At 47.1% G+C, this 22035-nt stretch overlaps 3 protein-coding genes across 3 annotated transcripts; all 3 read left to right on the plus strand.

The window, feature by feature from the left end:
• The first annotated feature begins 154 nt into the window (after positions 1–154).
• LOC111843564 (transmembrane emp24 domain-containing protein 6-like) lies at positions 155–2613 on the plus strand. Its single transcript, XM_023811235.2, has 4 exons — positions 155–551; positions 1165–1288; positions 1450–1601; positions 2133–2613. The coding sequence occupies exons 1-4, from the start codon at positions 333–335 to the stop codon at positions 2364–2366; spliced, it is 729 nt and encodes a 242-aa protein (XP_023667003.2). The 5' UTR covers positions 155–332; the 3' UTR covers positions 2367–2613.
• A 149-nt stretch (positions 2614–2762) lies between these two features.
• LOC111843569 (transmembrane emp24 domain-containing protein 6) lies at positions 2763–5675 on the plus strand. Its single transcript, XM_023811239.2, has 4 exons — positions 2763–3200; positions 4227–4353; positions 4892–5043; positions 5233–5675. The coding sequence occupies exons 1-4, from the start codon at positions 2982–2984 to the stop codon at positions 5461–5463; spliced, it is 729 nt and encodes a 242-aa protein (XP_023667007.1). The 5' UTR covers positions 2763–2981; the 3' UTR covers positions 5464–5675.
• Positions 5676–5994: 319 nt separating this feature from the next.
• wdr59 (WD repeat domain 59) lies at positions 5995–18211 on the plus strand. Its single transcript, XM_023811240.2, has 25 exons — positions 5995–6114; positions 6435–6484; positions 6786–6921; positions 6998–7083; positions 8713–8793; positions 9503–9540; positions 9735–9823; positions 9902–10018; positions 10113–10190; positions 10492–10648; positions 10735–10814; positions 10928–11066; positions 11689–11801; positions 11891–12055; positions 12742–12837; positions 13348–13492; positions 13575–13798; positions 14238–14371; positions 14508–14589; positions 14698–14810; positions 15643–15793; positions 16035–16119; positions 17093–17216; positions 17297–17439; positions 17566–18211. The coding sequence occupies exons 1-25, from the start codon at positions 6061–6063 to the stop codon at positions 17799–17801; spliced, it is 2916 nt and encodes a 971-aa protein (XP_023667008.2). The 5' UTR covers positions 5995–6060; the 3' UTR covers positions 17802–18211.
• The last annotated feature ends 3824 nt before the right edge of the window (positions 18212–22035 follow it).

Consider the following 22035-nt stretch of genomic DNA (forward strand, 5'->3'; position numbering starts at 1 on the left):
GTGTTGTGTGTTGATTTCTTCCTTACAGTGATGCATGCCCGTAGGCGGGTGTCCTGACAGTGATGCGTTCCCGTAGGCGGGTATCCTTACAGTGATGCATGCCCGTAGGCGGGTATCCAAACAGTCGCGTGTGTCCGTAGGCGGGTATCCAAACAGCCGCGTGTGCCCGTAGGCGAGTGTCTTCGGGAGAGACTTGTTTCCTGGCCTTGACGTGTTAATGTAAGAGTGGCTCACGGCACATGTTCATTTCCCACAATATGGACAGTTAATCATTTGCCAGCTCTGGCTGCAGTCTGCACCAGGCTCCTGCCTCGGCCCATGACAGGCATATCATGCTACGTGTGCTGAGCTACTCACTGATCCTGCTGCTGCTCGTGCTCCAGGGCCCGGCACACGGGGGGCCCGGGGCCAATCCGGGGGCCGGCCCCTCGGGTCAGGAGCTCTTATGGGGCTCGGACCAATACGACTTCGCTATTGTGGTGCAGGCCTCGGCTCTGGACTGCTTCTGGCACCACGTGCATCAAGGGGAGAAGTTCTACCTAAACTACATGGTGAGCCTATCAGACTGTCCCTCTCCCTGACCAGCGTGGTGGCTGGGCGATCAGACCGTGCAGCACCGCCTGCTCTCTCAGGAATCAATGTGAACACTAACTTGATCAGAGGCTGTATTGCCTCTCCTGCAATGAGTACTGAGAAATAACTGCTCATGGATTGAAAACTGGAAAGTAATGAGATCAAAAGTGTCTGCCAGAGCAGATGTGTGTCTAGATGAGAGTGATAATGCAGTCCGACAGCGGACGCACCCGCTGGCAGCTGCCACCGGAGGATGTGACCATGCAGGCGCTCATTTGAGATCTGTGATATTGTGACTTAATGCAAAGTCTCCCCTGTTTTGTTGCATTTGGATGGATGGTAGCCATTTCACAGGAGTGAGGGAATGGAGTGAATTACCACACAGAAAACAAAGGGAAATCTGAAATCACTGACCTAAGGTCCACTCTGTGTCCATAATGTATCTTTTATAGTTTTCAAAAATAGACGGGCTTAGTAAAAGATTGTTACATTTCTGTCAAACTGGGGAATCCATCAGACAGGACACTGATTCCATATAAAGATGTTAGTGTCTGGCTGTGGCCTGCAGACTTGCTGTGCCTGTGCATCCAGGTGCAGTGGGTGACAGGGGTGGCCGACAGGCGTCTGTCTGTTTCTGTTAACTCTCCCGCTGGCCTCCTGCTCTCCATGATCGACGACGCCAAAGGCCAAGTCAGCTTCCTGGCACGAGAGACAGGTAAAGAGCCACTCTCTCCTGGAGGTCCCTCCCACATGGGTCTGCCGAATATGAATTCATACACTAAAGGATGGGAGGGACATCAGCATTGTGGGACATTACTGGGGAAACGTCTCACTCCTGCACTTCAGCAACTGCTCTGGTGGCTTTTCTGAACACAGGTTTTTATCAGATGTGCTTCAGCAATTTCCACAACCGCCTGGGCAGCATGCAGGTCTTCCTGAGCTTCGGGGTTTACTACGAAGGTGCAGGAGAAGGGAAAGAGAAGGAGGAAAAGCAGAAAGAACTGAATGACACGCTGTCCATCATTCAGGTAGGAGCCGGTCTAAGAGCAGATGTCCTGAAACCAGTGATGGTCTTAAGACAACTGCTGAATCTTGCTGAATTTGATTGTCATTTTTCTAGGTAGCAACTGTCATGTTTCTAATAAGCCTGAATTACAGCGTGGACAAGAGCAGCCTTTACAGGCTTTCAGTTTCGTATCCGTGGGAGATAATTATGTTACTTTGTGGTCATCCTGCTCTGCATGCATCTGATCTAGGGAGCTAAGCAGAGTTGGGGCTGGTTAGTACTTAGATGGGAGACTTGGGTGTTTTTTTGCCTCAGCAGGTTACGAAAACCGTGACTGGAAGGTTGCTGGTTCAAATCCCAGCATCAGCAGAGTGATTTCATTGTTGAGCCCCTGAGCAAGGCCCTTAACCACAATTTCTCCAGAAGCAGAATGACCTCGCTTTCTTATAAGACACATGATGCTTTGGATAAAAGCATCTGCTAAACAAATAAAATGTAACCTTTTCATTTTCAGCAGAACGTTCATGCAGCTGTTCCTGCTCTTGCTTGACAGGATAGTTCCTACAGGCTGCAGGCCTACGTGTTCCACATGGGGCGCTACTACAGCTTTGCCCGCATGAGCAAAGGGGCAGACTACTACCTGCTCCTATCCAACACCAGCTACGTGACCTGGTGGTCTGCCGCCCAGAGTGCCGTCATCATCACGGCTGGATACCTGCAGCTTCTCGTCCTCAAGAGGCTCTTCAAAACCACAACAAGCACAGAGAGCAACAAGCCTCGCTGCTGAGGCATCTCTCTGTGGCCCGGCTCGAAGTCGCCCCCACGGTGGCACGGTGCCCACAGCCTGGCAACCCACCATGTTGCTTTACCTATTACTGAGCTGGTTACCTGTTGGATCAGCTCTTATACAAGAGGGATCAGCTCTTATACAAGAGGGATCAGCTTTTATTCAAGAGTGATAATCATGTAATCTGTTCTCAACTAAGAGTTGCAAATAAAAGGACAGTACTTTAACTAAAAGAAGGAGGTTTGTATTTTAAAGGCTCCTGTAGCTCACAATAAAAAGGTCATCAGTTCAAATCCCATGGTACACACAAAAATTGTAAAAGTGTCAGATAAATGAATGTGTTAAATAATGCCCATGTTATTCTACAAGCTTTGTAGCACAGCTATAAAACACATTTTCAGTGGTGCGGAAGACCTTTCTTTTAGTGATGAGGTACAAACACCTCTGAAGTTGGATGCCCGTTATGATTTTCCTGTGTCTGCCGCTGAACGCACCTTAAAGTTAATAAAGCACACGTGTAATGCAGGAGTGCAGGAGGAGTTAATCATTAAATCCATCAGATAGCAGCCGCTGAGCTGCACCACAGCATGTGTGTGAGTGTGAGCGTGAGTGTGAATGCAGGTCATGCACGTTCGGCTCTGCTGCTCCCTGCTGCTGCTGCTGCTTAGACGTGGTGATGGGGGGCAAAAAACAGAACCGCTTGCTGACAGAGGGGAACGGGCCACGTTTTGGGGATCCGATCACTACGACTTCACCATCATGCTGCCCGGCTCGGGGCTGCAGTGCTTCTGGCACTTCGCACAAGAGAGCGGCCGCTTCTACCTGACATACATGGTGAGTACAGGCCGGGCGTGAAGGACAGGACACCGGCGGATGGGACTGGGCCGACTGGGATGCTTTCAAGTTAGGAAAAAAGGCGTTTTGGTATGTCAGGTAATCAGCCAAATGTTTCACACACGTGTGACCTGATGAACCACTTGTGCAGTCATCCGTCTCTGTGATTTTAATAAGAACAGGATGACAGTGTAGAGTACTGAATGGTATTTGACAGCGTGAGATTGTTTTTGGTATCTAAGCAGTCAATGACAGGATTTAGGGAGCTTCACTAAGCTCTGGAAAACTAGCATTACATTCTGGTAGCTTTTTACAATAAGTATGTAACCTGGAGCCTTGCTTCTCCTTGGGCTTATCACCTGCCTCTTTCAGGTGAAGTGATACCTTATCTCCACCTTCCTCAGGTGCCAGGCTTGCTTGAACACCCCCATTACCACCCCCAGTGGCCAGATGCCTCATGACGAAAAAATTCTTATACACTAACATACGTCCTTCTTCTTAGTGTCAACATATCATTTAAAAATCCAGATTACCTTTGGTATTACGTTTTATTTCAGTGTAGCCGCATAACAGACATTTGCAAGGCTGGATATTTTGGCACCGGGATTAATGATAAACATCTTGGTGAGCTGTTTCCTTAGCCATCAGCTCCCAATCTGTTTGAAACCTCAGTGCTCCTGCATGTGAATATTTTGGTCTCATGTAAGTCCAAAGATGCTGGAGACCTGATGAGCTGGTATTGCTCTGTGTGACTGTGCTACATGCCAGACAGTAGCCAATGTCTTTCCTATTTAGAGAATCATACTCTTATTTGTGAATAATTTATCTCAAAGGCACTGGATCAATAGCTATTTAAATACTGCTGACTATGAATTCTGTTATGATACAAAAAAGAGACATAAAGGACTTTAATATGTGTTGTCTGTTGTCTTCAATTGAGATTAATGACCTTGAGAACTTTACTACATTTGCAGTGAATGTTCTGAAGTAGATGCCATGCTGACGGCTTTTCTCTTTTCTGCACAGGTACAGAAGCTCAGCGGTTTGGCCAATGACAGACGCCTGTCAGTCAGGGTCCTAACCCCTCAGGGTTTTCTGGAGACCTCCTCAAATGATGCCGTTGGCCAAATTAACTTCCAGACTCAAGAAACAGGTAATAACACCACAGCAATTATAAAGAACAGTTTAAGTCAATAAAGTTTACATTTCCGAAAAATGTATATCTTTAAGGGACACAAACCTGGTCAAAGTAGATGCTGGCTAAAGTTTGAGCCACAAGTGGTGAAGAGGCTTTGGCTTTTCTTCGATGTAAAACACTTTTAATTACCTCACATGTGAAAATATGCTTTCTTTAAAAATCGCCTGTAATAATTAGAACCTCGGCATTTAACTTCTTTTTCATATTATTTATGAATGTGGCTCCTTATCCAAAGCGACTGGGTGCCGTGGGGTATTTAATCACTTTTTCTCCCCCTATTGGCCAAAAGCAGTTTGACAGCCTGATGTGATTTTATCTTATTGTCTGAATTATTTCGTCCTCCGGTACATCAAACACTTCAGTGTGATTATATAGCTTATGTTTAAACATTTACAATGCGCAGTTTGGCTAGTTCACAAACATATGTCATATAATTTACGTGGAGTACATATTTTGCGATATCTGATTTTTATGTGTAATTTCTTAACTCTAGGATTTTACCAGATGTGTCTCACCAACGCCCACAATAGTTTTGGCAGCATGCAGGTCTTCCTGAACTTCGGGGTTTACTACAAGGGTGCAGGCGACACGACAAAGACGGAGGATGGCAGAAGGAACATCACAGACACCCTGTCCCAGATTGAGGTAGCACTGCAAATGCCTGGATATTACATGACATATTTTGGCTATTTAAATGCATAACTTATTCTCTTCTACACTCGCCTAGGCAGTTTATAGCACTACCTACTTAATTACTGTAAAGTTTATGGATGACCTTTACTTGCCGTTAAATGTATTTACTGAAAATAACCGCAAATTACTCTTTCTTTTTAGAGTAGTTCTAAAAAGCTGCAGGGTAACATATGGCAGATGTGGCGGCACTATAACTTCGGGCGCATGACGAAAGGGGCAGACTACTACCTGCTCCTATCCAACGCCAGCTACGTGACCTGGTGGTCTGCCGCCCAGAGCGCCCTCATCATCACAGCTGCATACCTGCAGCTCCTCATCCTCAAGAGGCTCGTCACCCCCAGAGGCACGGAGAGCGTCAAACCTCGCTGCTGAGCAGCAGCCTCACGTGACGCTCCTATAGCATCGCTATAAAAACGCCCATGATTATATTACACAAACCATTGATTAAGTCGACAAAGATGGGCAAGCAGCTTTTGATCAAATGCTTCAGACTTTCATAAGACATTCTCACAAATTGGATATTATTTTGTATAATGATTTTTATCTAAGAGAATATTATAAAGACTCCATTTTTGAAATAAAGACTAATGACCTGAACATGAGTGCAATCTGATGTCTTGTATTACGCTTCGATGCCGCTGTTACACACATATAATACATTCTATGATTCTATTTCTCAAGCACATTACAAACATACAAAACAAAATGAAACTCTTATAACTGCGTTAGCTTTATATGGCTCGGTCTGAGTTTATTAACAATATCTAGTAGAAGTGTTTAAGTCACTGTACGCCACTGTACGCAGTAGCGCAACAAGCACCCAAACACGCAGATGCTCCAGTATCGTCGCTGTGGCTCGGCAGCGTGGAGCGTGCCGGGAGCGCGCAACCGCGGCGCTTGGTTTTGACGCCACTTCGCCGGCGCACGTCTTTGGCGTCACAGCGCTTTTGCGCTGGCTCCGGCTTGAACATGGCGGCGCGCTGGAGCAGTGAGAATGCTGTGGTGGAGTTGAGAGACTCACAGGTAGTTGGCGGCGTTTTAGCCGCGGTCAGACCTTCACTTTAATGCGAGGTAGCTGCTGGAATAAACGGCTGGTCGGTCGCAGTCCTCCCCGTGACTCCCTCCTGCGGTGTCTGAAAGTGTTTACTTGGAATGCGGGGGGTCATGTCATACAATACATATCACGTATGAGTCAATTCTGCGGCTCTCTTTCATATTTCCTGATGTTCCTACATGCCTGACAGTCCAGACTAATTGCATTGAGCGTTGCCAGCGGATCCTGTATTTAGGTGGCGACTCTTCCCCATTACATACGATGTTGTTGTTCTCTTGTTGTGTTTCAGGCTACTGCCATGTCCGTGGACTGCCTGGGACGCCATGCTGTGCTGTCAGGGTGAGATTTTAGAGAGTTTGTCATTTGCACAGTGATCAGTCATTTACACTATGCTGTGAGATCCCCTGCCCCTAAAATCAACTATCACTAGCTGTCGCACCAAAGTGATATCAGGCTTATTTAAGGAGTCACATTTACCAAGTTATGGTACCCATCTGCACTTATGCACATCTATGCAATGTTTGTAACTGCCTTTTTTTCTATATAAAAGGCTTTGATTTGGTCTGGTTAGTGTGGCACTGAATTGACTCCACGCTCTGTTCCCGCTTTCCTTTTTCCCATGGACTTGACTGTTTTCCAGACGACGCTTCCTGTATGTGTTTAATCTGGAAAGCCCTTCCGAGCCCTTAAGGAAGATATCGCGGCAGTGCAAGTGGGATGTGGGGACGGTGCAGTGGAATCCGCACGAAGCTGAGGCCCACCTCTTTGCTGCCTCGGTTAGTGTTGGAGAAATCCACCGTGACGGGATGGCGCCAAACCGCTATTCCTCACCTTCTCCTGCTGTTTCCCTAGAATAACCAGCGTGTCGATCTGTACAAGTGGCAGGACGGTGCTGGGGAAATCCACACTTCTCTACTGGGTCACACGCGTGTCATCAGGTAGAGCAGCCGCACTGCTGGAGGATTTGCAGTGATGTGGATGCTCTGTATGTGAGTGCGTGTCCCTGTGCGTGTCACTGTCTCTGCCTTTAACTATTACATTTTGCTCCCTCTCTGCCTGTGAGTCATTTCATATCAACCCACCCTGTTTTAGAAAAATTCCCCAGGTCACCCTCTTGGATTCTCCTGGAAAAATTCACAGGTTCTCCTATAACAAACTTATGTTGAAATCCCGGATAGTAGGTTTTTATCTCTTAGTTTTGAAACTACAGCTTTATGAATTTTAATAAAAAAAAAAAATTTAAATTTGTTATGTACAGCTTTGAGATGAGCTGTGTCATATGTTGTTCTTTTACTAGGCTCTGAAAATGGCTGAAAACTCAAAATGATGCCCCCTTTGAGAGCTTTTGAGAACATTATGCTAGATAAAGCAATTTCTTTCCTGTCATTTATGAGATATTAGGCCACATGTATGCAGTAACAATTTTTTATTACTGGTTTCGGAGCATCAGATCAGTCTTTTGAAATGTACTCAATTTTTAAAATTTCCCATCTTCTTGTCCTCATTTGACTATCATTTTCATGTTTCCCCCGTATTATTGTATATCTGAAGACAAGAATTATGATTTCTTTTAAAGAATGTGCTGTCATGGGCTTGTTGCCACAGAAGTTTAACAAAAAATATCAATACGCAGAAAGGTAATTATCAAGAATAACGACCAAAACCAGGGATTAGACAAGAATCAGTAAACCAGAAACAAACCAAAGTCATACACAAGCAGTCAAAACCGGAAATAAGGAAAAATCAATAGTGAGAGCAAATCAGCAAAATAGGCAGGCGATGGTGGCATCTGCGGCCCTTTTGTAGGTCCCAGAACTGATGATATTGGATGCTGTTAGGGCGAAGATTTGGGCGAGGCCAGCGAATCTTCTTTGGCTCATCTTACGACGTCTACTGGAACACAATACAGGATTCCACCGCAAAACGGCACAGCATATAATCCAAGGACTTACAGCATGTGACAACAGACATATCAATGAGAGGAACATACTGTCACTTTACTACTAAGCTGGGACCATCTGGGTGACTTGGTATAGAATGACCACTTTATTAGACTGTCCCGTGCCTGCCTGCCTCTTTTTAATAGACTGTCCCGTGCCTGCCTGCCTCTTTTTAATAGACTGTCCCGTGCCTGCCTGCCTCTTTTTATTAGACTGTCCTATGCCTGCCTCTTTTTATTAGACTGTCCTATGCCCGCCTGTCTTTTTTTTATTAGACTGTCCTATGCCTGCCTGCCTCTTTATTAGACTGTCCCGAGCCTGCCTGCCTCTTGTTATTAGACTGTCCTATGCCTGCCTGCCTCTTATTATTAGATTGTTCCATGCCTGCCTGCCTCTTATTATTAGACTGTCCCAAGCCTGCCTGCCTCTTATTATTAGACTGTCCTCTGCCTGCCTCTTTTTAATAGACTGTCCTCTGCCTGCCCTGCCTTTTATTATTAGACTGTCCCGTGCCTCCCTGCCTCGTTTTATTAGACTTTATTAGAGCCCTTATTATACATAAGTGGGTGTTGAAGGCTGGTGGACACTCCCTCATCCTTTTACTTCTGTTTCCCTGGCTTTTGACAGTGACCTTGACTGGTCCTGGTTTGATCCAGAGTTTCTTGTTACCAGCTCTGTGGATGCTTTTATCTATATCTGGGACACCAGGTAAGGCTGAAGTTTGATTTATTATACAATATAATGATGATAAACTATAGTCTGCAAAACTGGTACAATGAAAAGGTTTTTACATATATAAATTGTGCTTATTTGTTGGAAATAACACTCAAAAATGCTGTTTTTTTTTAGCATTCAGTGGGTAGTTTCAATTTGTTTCTTATACAGTGGGTACAGTGAGATCTCCTGTAAGAGTCACTCCTAGTAGTGAGCTCACGGCAGAGATGCCATATGAACTGCCACCACTGTGGGGCAGTAGTGATGTAGATCTGCCCCAGTGGCTGTTAGCCATAGTGGTGACAACATTTCAAACTGCATGCAAGAAACTCTTTGGGCACTCATCCGAACGAGTAATGATTGAGGTGTGGACGAGGGGCCCCTTGGTGTGCTTCTGAAGTAAGGAAGATGTCAAGATTCTCTGGAGAACACCTGGTATCCATACGTCTTTCAGTCACAGCCTTTAGGGCATCTAGCATACACATGGATTTTCTTCTCTGCAACGAGAAAATCATTTTTGAAACATGGGATGGAATATGCAGAGCAGGAGTTCAGGGGTAAGCTGCACTGCAAGTTTTTCCAGGACATTTTACTTTTTCTCTCAATTTCCATTTTTTTTATTTTACTGGAATATTTTCCAGGCTTTCCAGGAGAATTGGAAACCTTGTTCACATTATGAGTAATTTATTGTTACTTTTTACAGAGATACCCGAAAGCCTACAGTAGCGCTGTCTGCTGTAGGTGAGTGCATTCTGTCTGTCTGTCTGTCTGTCTGTCTGTCTGTCTGTCATCGGTGATTCTGTCTGTCTGTCTGTCTGTCTGTCTGTCATGGGTGATTCTGTCTGTCTGATGTGGGTGGTCATTTGCTTCTGCCTGCATGTTTGGGCTCTGCTTGTGCCTTGATCTGTGGCTGCTTCCCCACATCTTGTCCGCAGCGGGAGCCTCCCAGGTGAAGTGGAATAAGCGGAACCCCTTCTGCCTGGCCTCCAGTCATGACGGCGATGTCCGAATCTGGGACAAAAGGGTAACTTGGGGCTTTGGGAAGGGAACCTGCACATCGGGCTGAGGTGGCCCTAACGCAGCCCCCCCATTCGCCCAGTAGAAACCCAACACGGCTGTGGAGTATGTTGCTGCTCACCTGTCCAAGATCCACGGACTGGACTGGCATCCTGACAGCGAGTACGTCCTGGCCACCTCCAGCCAGGACAACTCTGTACGGGTGAGAGGCTGTCGCCGGATCTCTGTCCCCAAGGAATCGCAAGCAGCTGGGCTGTCCGGTGTTGACTTTCGCACTTTCTCTTGTGTCCATTTAGTTCTGGGATTACAGACAGCCGCGAAAATACCTCAACATCCTGTCCTGCCAGATGCCGGTCTGGAAGGCCCGGTACACGGTGAGTGTGGTCCTGGCAGCTAGGTCGAGTCCCCGCAATGTGTGCCTCGACTCCCCAGTGTGTTTGCCTGTGTATGAGGCAATACCGTGCCTTTTCTCCCCACAATGCTCATGCATGTGTGTTGAGGCAGCACTCTGCCCCGTCTCCACAGAGTGCGTGTGCCAGCGTGTGTTGAGGCAGCACCCTGCCTCGTCTTCTTACAATGCGTGTGCCCATGTGTGTGAGGCAGTACCCTGCCTCGTCTCCCCAAAGTGCGTGTGCCAGTGTGTGTGAGGCAGCGTCATGCCTCGTTTCTTCATAGCCCTTCTCCAACGGCCTGGTGACGGTCATGGTGCCCCAACTGCGCCGGGAGAACAGCCTGCTGCTGTGGAGCGCCTTGGAGCTGAACAGCCCGGTTCACGCCTTTGTCGGCCACGACGATGTCGTGCTCGAATTCCAGTGGCGGCGCCAGAAGGAGGGTGGGTGTTGCCCTGGACTCCATCCGTGCGTTGGCACAGAGGCTTCCGTTATACTCCATCCTCACGTGCTTTGTTTCGTGTGTTAGGGTCCAAGGATTTCCAGCTGGTGACCTGGTCCCGGGATCAGACGCTGAGGATATGGCGTGTGGATCAGCAGTTGCAGAAGGCAAGAGGCTCGGAGCAGATCTGTTTGGCAGCGATCTTACCTTAGGGGTCGGGTCAGGTGAGGGTAAGGTCCGGCTTCCTCCACACTGATGGGCCTGCTGGTGTCTCCTGAAGCTCTGCTCCAATGACGTCATGGACAGTGTGGATGAGCTGATGGAGGGCATGTTGCTGACCCCAGAGGCGGAGAAGAGCCTGCAACCCCAGCTCCCCGAGTCACAGCAGAGCCCCGAACACTCCACGGAGGAGCCCGACTGTGAGTATCGGCTGCCAGAGGAAGCCTCCAGAGGGACAGGAAGTCATGTGACCCCTGGCTTTCTCTGCAGGATATGTCTATACTCTGTACACTTAGTTATTACTCATTATTACTTCATTAAAAGCTGAGATACTAAATGTATGCATTGATCTTGGTATGGACGGTTCTGTTTGCCCATGGGCAGGGGCGGACGTTTCAGGTCCAGAAAGTAAAAATCCAGACCAAAATTTTGTTTCGACCAACCAGTTGAGTACTCTGTGACTGACTGTTTATACTCAACTGGTTGGTTGAAACAAAATTCTGGTTTGGATTTTTACTTACTGGACCTGAAATGTCCGCCTCTGCTCATGGGGAAATGCTGCTTGATCCTCCAGTAAAAGCAAGTCAGCAGATTTGTCGCTAGGGCCATGGAAGCTTCCTGAATGTCAGTTTGCTGTGGGAGATGCCAGCATTTTCAGCTCCTATGTTGGATTTAAGTAGGAATGAATGCCAGGCCTAAATCGGCTCTGAACGGGGTTCCTGACCCGATCGAGCGGCCGAGGCCAACCCTGCTCCCTCAGCAGAAGCAGCCCGTGCAGCTTCAGTATGCAGCACGCTGAGCATGCGCTGACTCTGATCCCAGATCAGCGGGATAGTCTGCAGCCCAGCAGCAAGCAGGAGCCTCCCGGTGTCCCTCAGACCCTGCAGCAGGAGTTCTCCCTGGTCAACCTGCAGATCCGGAACGTCAACGTGGAGGTAGGCCGTCCCTCGGCTGACCCTGAATGGCGAGGCGACGGGCCAAGCTCCGCCTCTCGCTGACGGCCGGCCCGTGTCCCCGTCCCCAGATGGACGCCGTGAACCGGAGCTGCTTCGTGACCGCGCGCTGCGGCTCCAACCGCGTGCGGCTGGTGGTCAAGTTCCCGGCACAGTACCCCAACAATGCCGCTCCCACCTTCCAGTTCGTCAGTCCCACCACCATCCACCCCTCCATGAAGATAAAAATCCAGAAGGTAAAGGCCTCACTGGCACTCGGAGAGCCCTGTGACGTGCATCTTGATGTGTGAGACGGTTATAATCATCAAGCAATTATGGACTGGACTGGAATGGAATGTCTTTATTGTCATTGTACTTGTTGAGTGCAGTGACAATAGACATTCCATTCCATTCCAGTAAATTCAGTAAACCTGGGGTGATACTTCCAGTAAGAAAAAAAACAATGTACCTGACAAGCATGATAATATATCAATGGTGTAATGTTAGTTAGAAGCATAAAGTAAAATATAATTACTGCAAAATAAAAATATATACTTAACGTCTAAAAAAAATCTAAGGACTGTAGCCTAACGTTATTGACTAGTCGCAAAAATATCCTCCATGACTGTACACCGTGAAACATAACGCCATCATTCTGCAGCCTTCCCGTTATTTCAGTGCCTGCTTCCGCCTGCTGATGGCCCCAGACTGTAAGTGTGGGCATCATTGGTCCTGTAGAACCTGGTGATGATGTCGGTGGCCCCTCATGATGTCAGTGGCCCCTCACACATTCCCCCAGGGCATCTAGCTGGGCTCCCTGAGACTTTCTGGCTGTTGCTGACCACGCCGGGGAGCTATGAAGGGCGCCGTGTCCGGCAGCGGGGCGGTGACCGGTTTTCCCCCTGAGTGTCTGTCTGCTCTCAGTCATGTTTGTCCTTTGCAGATCCTCACTGACACCTCCTTGCAGAAGGTGAAGAGGAATCAGAATTGCTTGGAACCATGTTTAAGGAAACTGGTGTCCTGCCTGGAGACCTGCATAGTGAGATGCTCTCCTTCCTTCCTCCTCTGAATACACACCTCCTCATAGCACCAGCAGCTGTGCTCCCACACACACACGCACACACACACACACACACACACACCCTGAGCAGGAGAGTCACAATGGAGGAATTCCTCCAAGAATGGTGGATTTCACTTTATCTTACGTATCTTGCGTGTTGTGTGTGTGTGTGTGTGTGTGTGTGTGTGAGTGGCAGGCTTGTATATATTACTTTTTGATTAAAAACCTGTTATTTTGACCTTGTGGGGATATTTTTTCAGTCCCCACAATGGGAAACTCAATTCTCAGTTTTATAAAAATCTGTGACTGCAATCTAAACACTTAAAATACCAAGGCATTTTGTTTTTTTTTTTACTTAAGGTTAAGCTTAGGGCTGGGTAGGGGGTAAGGTTGTGATAGCTGGGATTAGGGTTATGCCTATAGAAAAGAACGGAGAGTCCCCATAAATATATAGTAAATAATATGTATGTATATGTGTGTGTGTTTCAGGCCCAGGAGGAAGGCAACGCCAGCAGTTCCTATGTGCCAGTAACGCCCCCCTCCCTGCAAGCCTTCTCCACCTACTCCTACGGCTCCTACCAGGACGCCAACATTCCCTTTCCGCGAACGTCAGGAGCCCGCTTCTGTGGCACGGGTGAGCGCCCTGTGTAGGTGGCGGCGGGAGGAAGTGACCTCGTCCTTTAGGAGACGTGGTGGTCATGGCCGTCTCTGTGCAGGCTCTCTGGTATTCTTCACGAGGCCGGTGACCATGCATCGCTCGGTGTCGCCCACGGAGCCCACACCCAGGTCCCTGTCGGCGCTGTCCGCCTACCACAGCGGCGTACTCACCCCCATGAAGATCCGCAGCGAGTCTCAGAGCTCACTGCGGCTCTACAGTGGCAGCCCCACCCGGAGCGAGAAGGAGCAAGTCTCCATCTCCTCCTTCTACTACAAGGAGCGGGTGAGCACTGCGGGGGGGGGGGGGGGGGGATGGGTACCATAGGACTAGCAGCTGGGGGAGGGTTTCAGCCATTCTGCATATAATGCCTTGCATAAGCATTCAGGCTTGTGACTTGAAGTTTCATTTAGATCAATGTTTCCAATCCAGCCCTTGGGGATCCGCAGATAGTCCAAGTTTTTGTCAGTAGGAAGCTGAGAGGGAGCAAAAATGTGGACCGTCTCTGGGTCCCAGAGGACCGGGTTGGGAAATACTAACTTAGATGTTAGTCTACATTTCTTTAAAACTGCTTTAAATAAACATTGCCGCACTTAATGATCAAAGGAGAAAGGCCAGATTCTGATGTTTCTTCGGTTATTAAACGACGTCATATGAAAAGATAACACTGTCAGTGTTAAAATAACACTCAGGGATGGGGCTTGACCTTCATGTTGTTCCCTAGAAATCACGCCGCTGGAAAAACAAGCGTGAAGGAACGGAAGCCAGCAGCCGGCCCGTCAAGCTGGCCGGCAAAGTCATCATCCAGGAGATCTCCAGCCTGCTGCCCGTGCACAAGGCCCTGGGAGAGACCTACGTGTGCGTGGGGCCGGGGGCCGCACCACGCCGGGGCGTGCGGAGCTCCCAGCCGATACACCTGTAGCAGTCAACCTGCACCGTTTGTAGCCCTGCAGCCTTGTCTCACTGTTCAGTCTGCCTTTCTGTCACCCTGCAGCCTCAACGTGAACGACATCCAGGACACGTGTCAGCGGAACGCCACCGCAGCCCTGGCTGTGGGCCGCAGGGACCTCGCTAAGGTAGCTGTCGGAAGGGCGCCGCGATCAGGTCACCACGGATGCCCATACAGTGCCCGTGTGGTACCTGATTACGGGAGACCTACTTCATCCATGGTTCTGTGCACACAGGTGTGGGCACTGGCATCCGCCGCGACCAGTGGGGGCCTCAGCCCAAACGCGGAGCCAGATGCCGGCGCCCCGTGGGCCCAGCATCCCTTTGGACGTCTGCTGCTGGAGACACTGTGAGTGGCTGGGTGGCTCCGCTCAAAAACTCCGATCCATGCATCTCTCTGTCCATCCGTCCGCCCGCTTGCTTGCTTGCCTGCTCATGATTATTTGACACCTGCGCATTCATCACCAGAGCTTCAGATGACGAGCCTAAACATTTGCCTGGACGCCTTCTTTTCAGTACTTTATGGACGTTTACTTAGACCCGCAGTATACAGTATAGTATTATATACAGATTAGTATTAGCCTGAAATATTAATGAGAAGCGTACTGTGTAGTAATTGGAATAAGTTTGGTGTAGCCTCATGTTCACTAAACGTGTCAGACTTTAAACTTCAAAAAGTACCACCACATCACCATTGTCTTTTCACCTTGTTTATCCACAATATTTCCTCTTTTAAAAAGGATGCTGTGGATTGTTAGGCTGTCCCTTTCTTCACCGCCACTTCCATGATTTACCAAAAGAGTAGCATGTGACGTGCTCCACTAAATGAATTTAATAACCATTAGGATACGCCAAATTTATACAAATTTTTATAGAAAGTTTTGGGCATCACAATACGCTTCTCATTAATATTATAGGTGTACTAATAATCTGCTTACTGAACTGTGGGCGTAAGTAAACGTCCATATAGCACTGAAAAGCCACCATCAGGTCAAATGTTTACTCCCTGGTGACCTCCTGGTGATTATTGCACGTGTCCTGTAATTGAAATTATATTGCAGTGTGATATCGTGAAGCGCTACTTCCTGTTTCTCTGTCTGTCGTCCTGCATGTCTGCATGCCCGTCCTTCTCTCACTATCTCTCTCTGCCTGTCTGTCTGTCTCTGTCTTTTGCTGTGCAGACTGGACTATTACAGCAAGATGAGTGACATTCAGACGCTGGCCATGCTGTGCAGTGTTTTCGAGGCTCAGTGCTGCCCCCAGGACTACCTCTCCCTCTTCGGACACCATACTCTTCGGCCCCCGGCCTTCTCCATAGCCCACTCTCGATACGTGAGTTCTGTTTTGGCCCTGTGCTTATCCATCAGAAATGTGTTAGATTCTACACTGGGTCATTAACAAGGAACATGTTTTAAAGAAGGCAGGACAGAGTAGCTTTCTGTTTTTGGTTTTCTGGTTTTGGGTATCTTAATCATGAACATGGGGGGAATTACTGGGGTGAGACTGACCTGGTACCACAGGCTGCTTCAAAACATGATGTGGTTCTAAGGGATGTCCCACTGGTCTCATACAGCCAAGCTACACTTCTGGATCTGTCACATCTGGTGCCGGTTCCTGTACTTCGGACTCTGGGAGCAGCGGCACCGCCTGGAATGTGGGTAAGAGGAGGCGAGGGAGGCTTCTGACAGCATGGCTTCGCTGTTTGGACCCTGAGTTCTGTGAGCGTGTAGCCCCTATTTGGATCCTGGGTTCAGAAAGTATGGAGTTGCCATTTGGACTCTAGGTTTCCTTCTGAGAGTGTGGAGTCCGCATTTGAATCCCGGTCCCTAGAGCATGTCGCCAATTGGATTCCAAGTTCTGAGTGTTTTCAGTTGCTGTTCAGTTCCTAGAGCATGGAGGCGCCATTTGGATCATGGATTCTGAGAACGTGCAGTCGCAGTTTGGTTCTGAGGTAGTGGAGTCACCGAGAGCTTGGAGTCATTGCATGGAATCACCTCTCAGATTCCAAGAGTGTGTAGTTGATTCAAGATTCAATTCAAGACGTTTATTCGTCATGTACACAGTTAATCACATACAACATGTAGTGAAATGTAACCCTGGTCACTCCGAGCAGCTGTGCATAAGAGTATTGTAAAATGTATAAAAATAACAATATAAATGTAAAAATATATCAAATATGCTTTTTGCTTCAGAGAGTACAAAGTCATCGTTTGGATCCCCTGCTCCATTTGGTTCCGAAAGCATAGAGTAGGCGTTTGGTTCCGAGAGCATGCAGTAGCTGTTTGGTTCCGAAAGTACTGAGTCCATGTTTGATTCTAAGAGTTGCTGTTTGGATTCCTGGTTCCGCGGTATGTAGTCCCCATTTGGGTCCCGATTGCACGGAGTAACCGTTTGCTTCCGAGAGCATATAGTCGCCTTTTGGATCCCAGGAACGCCATTTGGTTCACTTTTCTACCCACTCCTCAGGTTCATGGGGTGGGATGGGAAGCAGAGCTAGACACACCTGGTGATGCAGTGGTTTAGGATCTTCTCCAGTTTGGTGCCTGTATCCAGGCGGACATTAGATATCCTTCATAACCTCAGGTTTGTTATCTTGTCTTATTTGTGTGGGGAAACCCATGTCGTTTTTAGTGGTTCGGGACCCTGAGCACACTGTCCCCTGGGGAGAGTCCTCCCCCGATGATTATCGCTATAGTAACCAAGGCTACACTGACCCACGCGAGCGAGAGAAGGAGCAGCATGAGATGAATCAGAGGTAAGAGGCCACCGTATGTCTGGCATGGGTACCACACTGCACTATGAGTTCATCTCCTCCTCTGAACATGGTCCTTCCAGGCTTCTAGATCCCACAAAAATCATGCAGTTCGATGACTTTAAGAAGTGCTACGGTGAGATTTTATACCGCTGGGGACTCCAGGAGAAGCGTGCTGAGGTCCTGAAATTTAGCTCCTGTCCTCCAGAACCACATAAGGGGATCGGTGAGTGAGAAGGTGGAATCTGCCCCAGCAGGTCTTCATCCCCTAAATGTCATACTCTCTAGTGATGTGGTGTAAAAGACCCCGCTTATTGCTGCAGTGGGGTAACATAGCACCCTCTCTCCACAGAGTTTGGGGTATACTGCTGGTACTGCCGCAGTGAGGTCCGGGGCACGCAGTGCGCTGTGTGCAAGCATCTCACCTTCCAGTGCGCCATCTGCCACGTGGCAGTGCGCGGCTCTTCCACCTTCTGCCTGAGCTGTGGCCACGGCGGACACACCAGCCACATGATGGAGTGGTTCCGCACGCAGGAGGTGTGTCCAACAGGCTGTGGCTGCCACTGTCTGCTGCAGAGCACCTTCTGACCTCAGGAGGACTTGTCCACTCCATCTGATCCTCTACATGTACAAAACCGGACACTGTGCCTATTTATTTGTTTGATATGAAACCTAAAAGGTTTCCCTTTTGTATCCTGCGGGTGATGTTCGCCTCGGCGAGGAGCCCCTGGTGTAATCAGCACTGGGCCCAAGGAGCGGCCTGAGCAGGGCCGCAAAGCCCCTCCCCTCTGGTGTCTGCCAAAGTCCTTTCTGCTAAACTGCAAGGGGGAGCAGAACTGAACTTGTGTACAGTTTTCTAAGACACTAATGTGGGAGTAAGTGTAAATCCGCCTCCTAACGTGTATATACGACATGCAAGAGAAAATAAATGAGTTACTGTGTCTTTGTGGGCTTTTAAATAAGAAGGAAATAAAGCATGCCCACTAGGGCGCACCGGTTCACTGGGTTGTGTCCATGGACTGACCTGTAGTAATGGGCAAATGAAGCTTCATGAACCATTTGCTGTATTTTTTTTACCCCACTAGATGGTGCTATTGGTTTGCTTTAGGGCATGCTTTGAGTCTTTTTATGAGCAGATGACACCATGTAAGAGAGACAGAAAATACCACTAATGGTTCATGAAGCTTAATTTGTCCAGCACTACTTACCACTACACTGTGACAAACACTGGAGACTTCAGGTCCATGAAGGGTTCCAACCGCTGTGCCTTTCAGTGAAGGTACTGAACCTGAGCTGCTCTGTCTGCTGGGATGTTAAAAGCTGAAATCCATCTGAATGCTAGATTAACTCTTAATGGTAAGAGGAATTCTGGTACTGGCACTTGTTACCCACCCCGGCCTCATTCCTCACTTGCATGTGCATACAGGGGAAGCAGTCAAGCAGTCTGAGTGAGTGGCGAAGCTGTAAGCAGATGAAATTAAATTTAAAAAGATTGAACCGAACATGAAATGATACCGTACATGTGAGGCGTTGAGCAGATATTCTGGGCCCTTTCACCTCTCAGTGCTGCCTGCCTTGAAATATCTGGCAGGCGTTACATTTTTGGACATGTTGGTCCCTTAGACAGAAGCTTAACTTTGCTGAAGATGCAGGTTTGCAGCACTGGCCTTCTGGGTTTAATGAAAAGGAAATTAAATAAAACAATCTGTTATTTTCCATTTGCCCAAGTACAGGTAGGTTGGAATGCCACAGGACATCCTTTTACAGCACACAAGGGACAGCCACATCACATCCCCTTTTTGGGGACAAATTAGCTGCCCCCTGCTATGTCACATTGTCACATATGGGTTAAATGCAGAGAACAAATTTTGTTGTGTACTGTGTGCTGTGGTGTGTCAACAATGACAATCACTAAATTCTAATTCTAAATTCATGTCACGTAGTTTGCTTATTGCTTTTCTTTGCAATTGAAAATCGCACAAATAAAAATGTGATTCTGTGTTGTATTGGACTTGGGTACTAAGTCCCTTTGCAGACAATATCTTCACAGACGTTGCCTTCACCGATGATGCCTTCACAGTCATTGTCTTTGCAGACTTTGCCTTCACATATGTTTCAGCCAACAGTAAACATTATTTCTGTTAGAAACTATTAAATGTTTTGTGCCAGTGGATTCTTTCACATTTGAAGGTTCATCCTGAAGGTCCTGAAGATTCATCCTCCCTGTCATCAAACCTCCAACTGAAGGGGATGCTGGTGACAAGAGGAGCTCCAGAGAGCACCATTTCAGGTATACTATATGCAAGTGGCAGTGTCTTTGTGTTCCTGTTGAAGCGTTTGTCGTGATGATGGGGTTGAGTGGTTATATGCCATGGAATAAAAGTTACATTGTGATAGGCTGGGTAATTGAGAATGTTCACTCTGATTGGCCCAGGTGCACCCTGGTGTCACAGAACATCACCAAGGTCTAATCAAACAATAATTAGTAACCAGAACATGCAGAATTAAACTATGGTATTTTGATGATATTTGCAAAAGTACCACCAACGCGCACTTGGCTAATTTTTTTTTCTAAAATTGGGAAGATTTCGAAATACTGCTGCGTAATATTACCGTAATACTACAAACGCCTAATTGTAGGACACTAGAAATACAGAGAAATGAAGGACAGGTGATAATATGTGAAGCACGATAGTTAGCAGGTCTGTAATGAAGGGTCAAAGGTGTGGATGAACAGACCAGATGTGACCTTGAAGTGGATGGTCCAAGTGTGAAAGTGTGAAAGAAATCCATGTTGGTTAAACCACTGAGCCTTTTAATACATAAGCACTTATCCTTTGCTGTAAGGACACATTTGTAGTAGAACCAGAAGCAAAGTCAATGAGGGAAAACGAGAACAAATGAGGACATTTACATAACTGATGCTAGTAACCAGGTTCTTCAGCACTAGAAGACTGTCTGCATGTACAATGAGACAGATCATCCTCTGCTGTACAAGAACCCATGAACTAGAACACTGAGCTTCTGATTCAGAAGCTGGGTGTAAAACCTGGCCCAAAAATGACCCAATAACGGCTACACTAAACATGCAAACTATGACAGGGACCTATGGCGTATGTCCTGGTCCTTTATGGTACATGACTGGAGAGCAGAGGTGGAAGGTTCAGGTTCCAGACCAAGATTTTGTTTCAACCAACTAGCTGAGTAATCTGTGACTGTGACTATGCTCAACTGATTGGTAGAAACAAAATATTGGTCTGGATTTGTGCTTTCTGAACAGAAACTTTCCACCTCTGCTACAGAGGCTGTGTGTGTGTGTGTTGGTTTTTCAGGTGAGGTGTTCAAGTTTTGATGCAATTACAGTCTGCTTGTTACAGATAGCATGTCAAAACAAGTGTTTATCATCATATTATAAACGCTTGTATCATTCCAAATAAGGTGAGTCAAATGTCAACAGTTCGTCATAATTTCAAGGTCTAGCCAGGGCAGGTACTTCAGTTATATCATATTATATTGCGTTTACTTCAATAATTTGTGTTGATTGATTCGATTAAGACCATCTGATGTGCAACTACTCCAAAATTAATTCATATAACTAACATTGACACAACTTTAATGTTAGGATTCCTTATTGCAGCTTGATAATATGGCCTGAATTGTTTTCACAATAAAATAAAATATTCAGAAAGTGTTTATATAAATATGCAGATTAAAATATTCCCTAAAGTTGGCTTTATGATTAAGTTTTAAAATTAGCGAAAGGTTTTCAATCAATTGAAATCGTTGAGGAGATATGTTGTCCTGTATGATATGTATCTGAGTCATGTTAACATTTCTCTTTATAAAGAACTAGGATATGATCAAAATGTCTTGCTGATCTGGCCAAGACGAGTATAAGCAGAATTTTAATTATGACAACATCACCACTAGAGGGAGATATTTCCTTTATAATGTGAATAGAAGGTGCTTGTTAGGGATTGAGACGAGCAAGGTTGTAGGCCCAGTCTCTAAATATGGGTTTTGCATGTTCTTCCAGTATGCCAGTAAAGCCTTGTGCTTTACAGGAAGGAGGCTCACTGCAGACCCTCACATTCTGGGCCAGTCTTAATGGGCTATTCATCAGGGTGGTCCCACAGTCCAGCACCACATAAGAAAAGTCCTAGCACTTTTATGTATCAATGATCTTCTTCCTGGAAGACTTTCTGCCCTATGACTACAGAGACACTCTATGAGTTACATATTTTTATTAGCCATTTTGAGCCAGAGATCCTCCTTTGGGAACAGATTTAAAAATCCAGTCCAGCTGCCCTCTGGGGTTCCATCACCAAACAGCACCTTCCTCTTGACTGCATCCTACTGTCACAGCACTTTCCCAGTCTGGTGCCAATCAAGCAGATCAATGCAGGGCCAGGGGAATGTTCCAGAAATACCAGAATCTAATCTATCAGGTCTCATAGCTCAGATGTTTGGGTTAAATGTTGACTTCTCAATAACAATCTGACCTGTCTGATTTAAAGAATCAAGGGCCACCAATTAGCTAATAGCAGGACCTCCTATACAGTAAAATCCCGTTATAACGGACCTCAAGGGACCTGAAAAAACAGTCCGTTATATCCAGAGTTGCTGTAAGCCCAGAACGCAACTACAGGACACCATTTACTAATGCCGCACCCCAGCAGACACACGTGTGGTATAGATTATTATATTGTACATGTAGTAATCCAACTTTACCTGACCAGATGCGTGACTATTAATAATTCCGACTACGTATCTGCGCTGGATATCACCGGCACGCCACGCGCCTTGTAGGCGGAGCCTGCAT

Source organism: Paramormyrops kingsleyae, chromosome 13, assembly GCF_048594095.1.
Source record: "Paramormyrops kingsleyae isolate MSU_618 chromosome 13, PKINGS_0.4, whole genome shotgun sequence".
Taxonomy (NCBI): Eukaryota; Metazoa; Chordata; class Actinopteri; order Osteoglossiformes; family Mormyridae; genus Paramormyrops; species Paramormyrops kingsleyae.

Bases quoted from the DNA above. Each gene is read 5' to 3' on its own strand.
- wdr59 (XM_023811240.2), top strand. From the start codon at position 6,061: ATGGCGGCGCGCTGGAGCAGTGAGAATGCTGTGGTGGAGTTGAGAGAC. The intron at 7,084-8,712 runs GTAGAGCAGCCG...GGCTTTTGACAG, and splicing joins GGTCACACGCGTGTCATCAG to TGACCTTGACTGGTCCTGGT. The intron at 13,799-14,237 runs GTGAGCACTGCG...GTTGTTCCCTAG, and splicing joins CCTTCTACTACAAGGAGCGG to AAATCACGCCGCTGGAAAAA.
- LOC111843564 (XM_023811235.2), top strand. From the start codon at position 333: ATGCTACGTGTGCTGAGCTACTCACTGATCCTGCTGCTGCTCGTGCTC. The intron at 1,289-1,449 runs GTAAAGAGCCAC...TTCTGAACACAG, and splicing joins CTTCCTGGCACGAGAGACAG to GTTTTTATCAGATGTGCTTC. The intron at 1,602-2,132 runs GTAGGAGCCGGT...CTTGCTTGACAG, and splicing joins ACACGCTGTCCATCATTCAG to GATAGTTCCTACAGGCTGCA.
- LOC111843569 (XM_023811239.2), top strand. From the start codon at position 2,982: ATGCAGGTCATGCACGTTCGGCTCTGCTGCTCCCTGCTGCTGCTGCTG. The intron at 4,354-4,891 runs GTAATAACACCA...TCTTAACTCTAG, and splicing joins CTTCCAGACTCAAGAAACAG to GATTTTACCAGATGTGTCTC. The intron at 5,044-5,232 runs GTAGCACTGCAA...CTTTCTTTTTAG, and splicing joins ACACCCTGTCCCAGATTGAG to AGTAGTTCTAAAAAGCTGCA.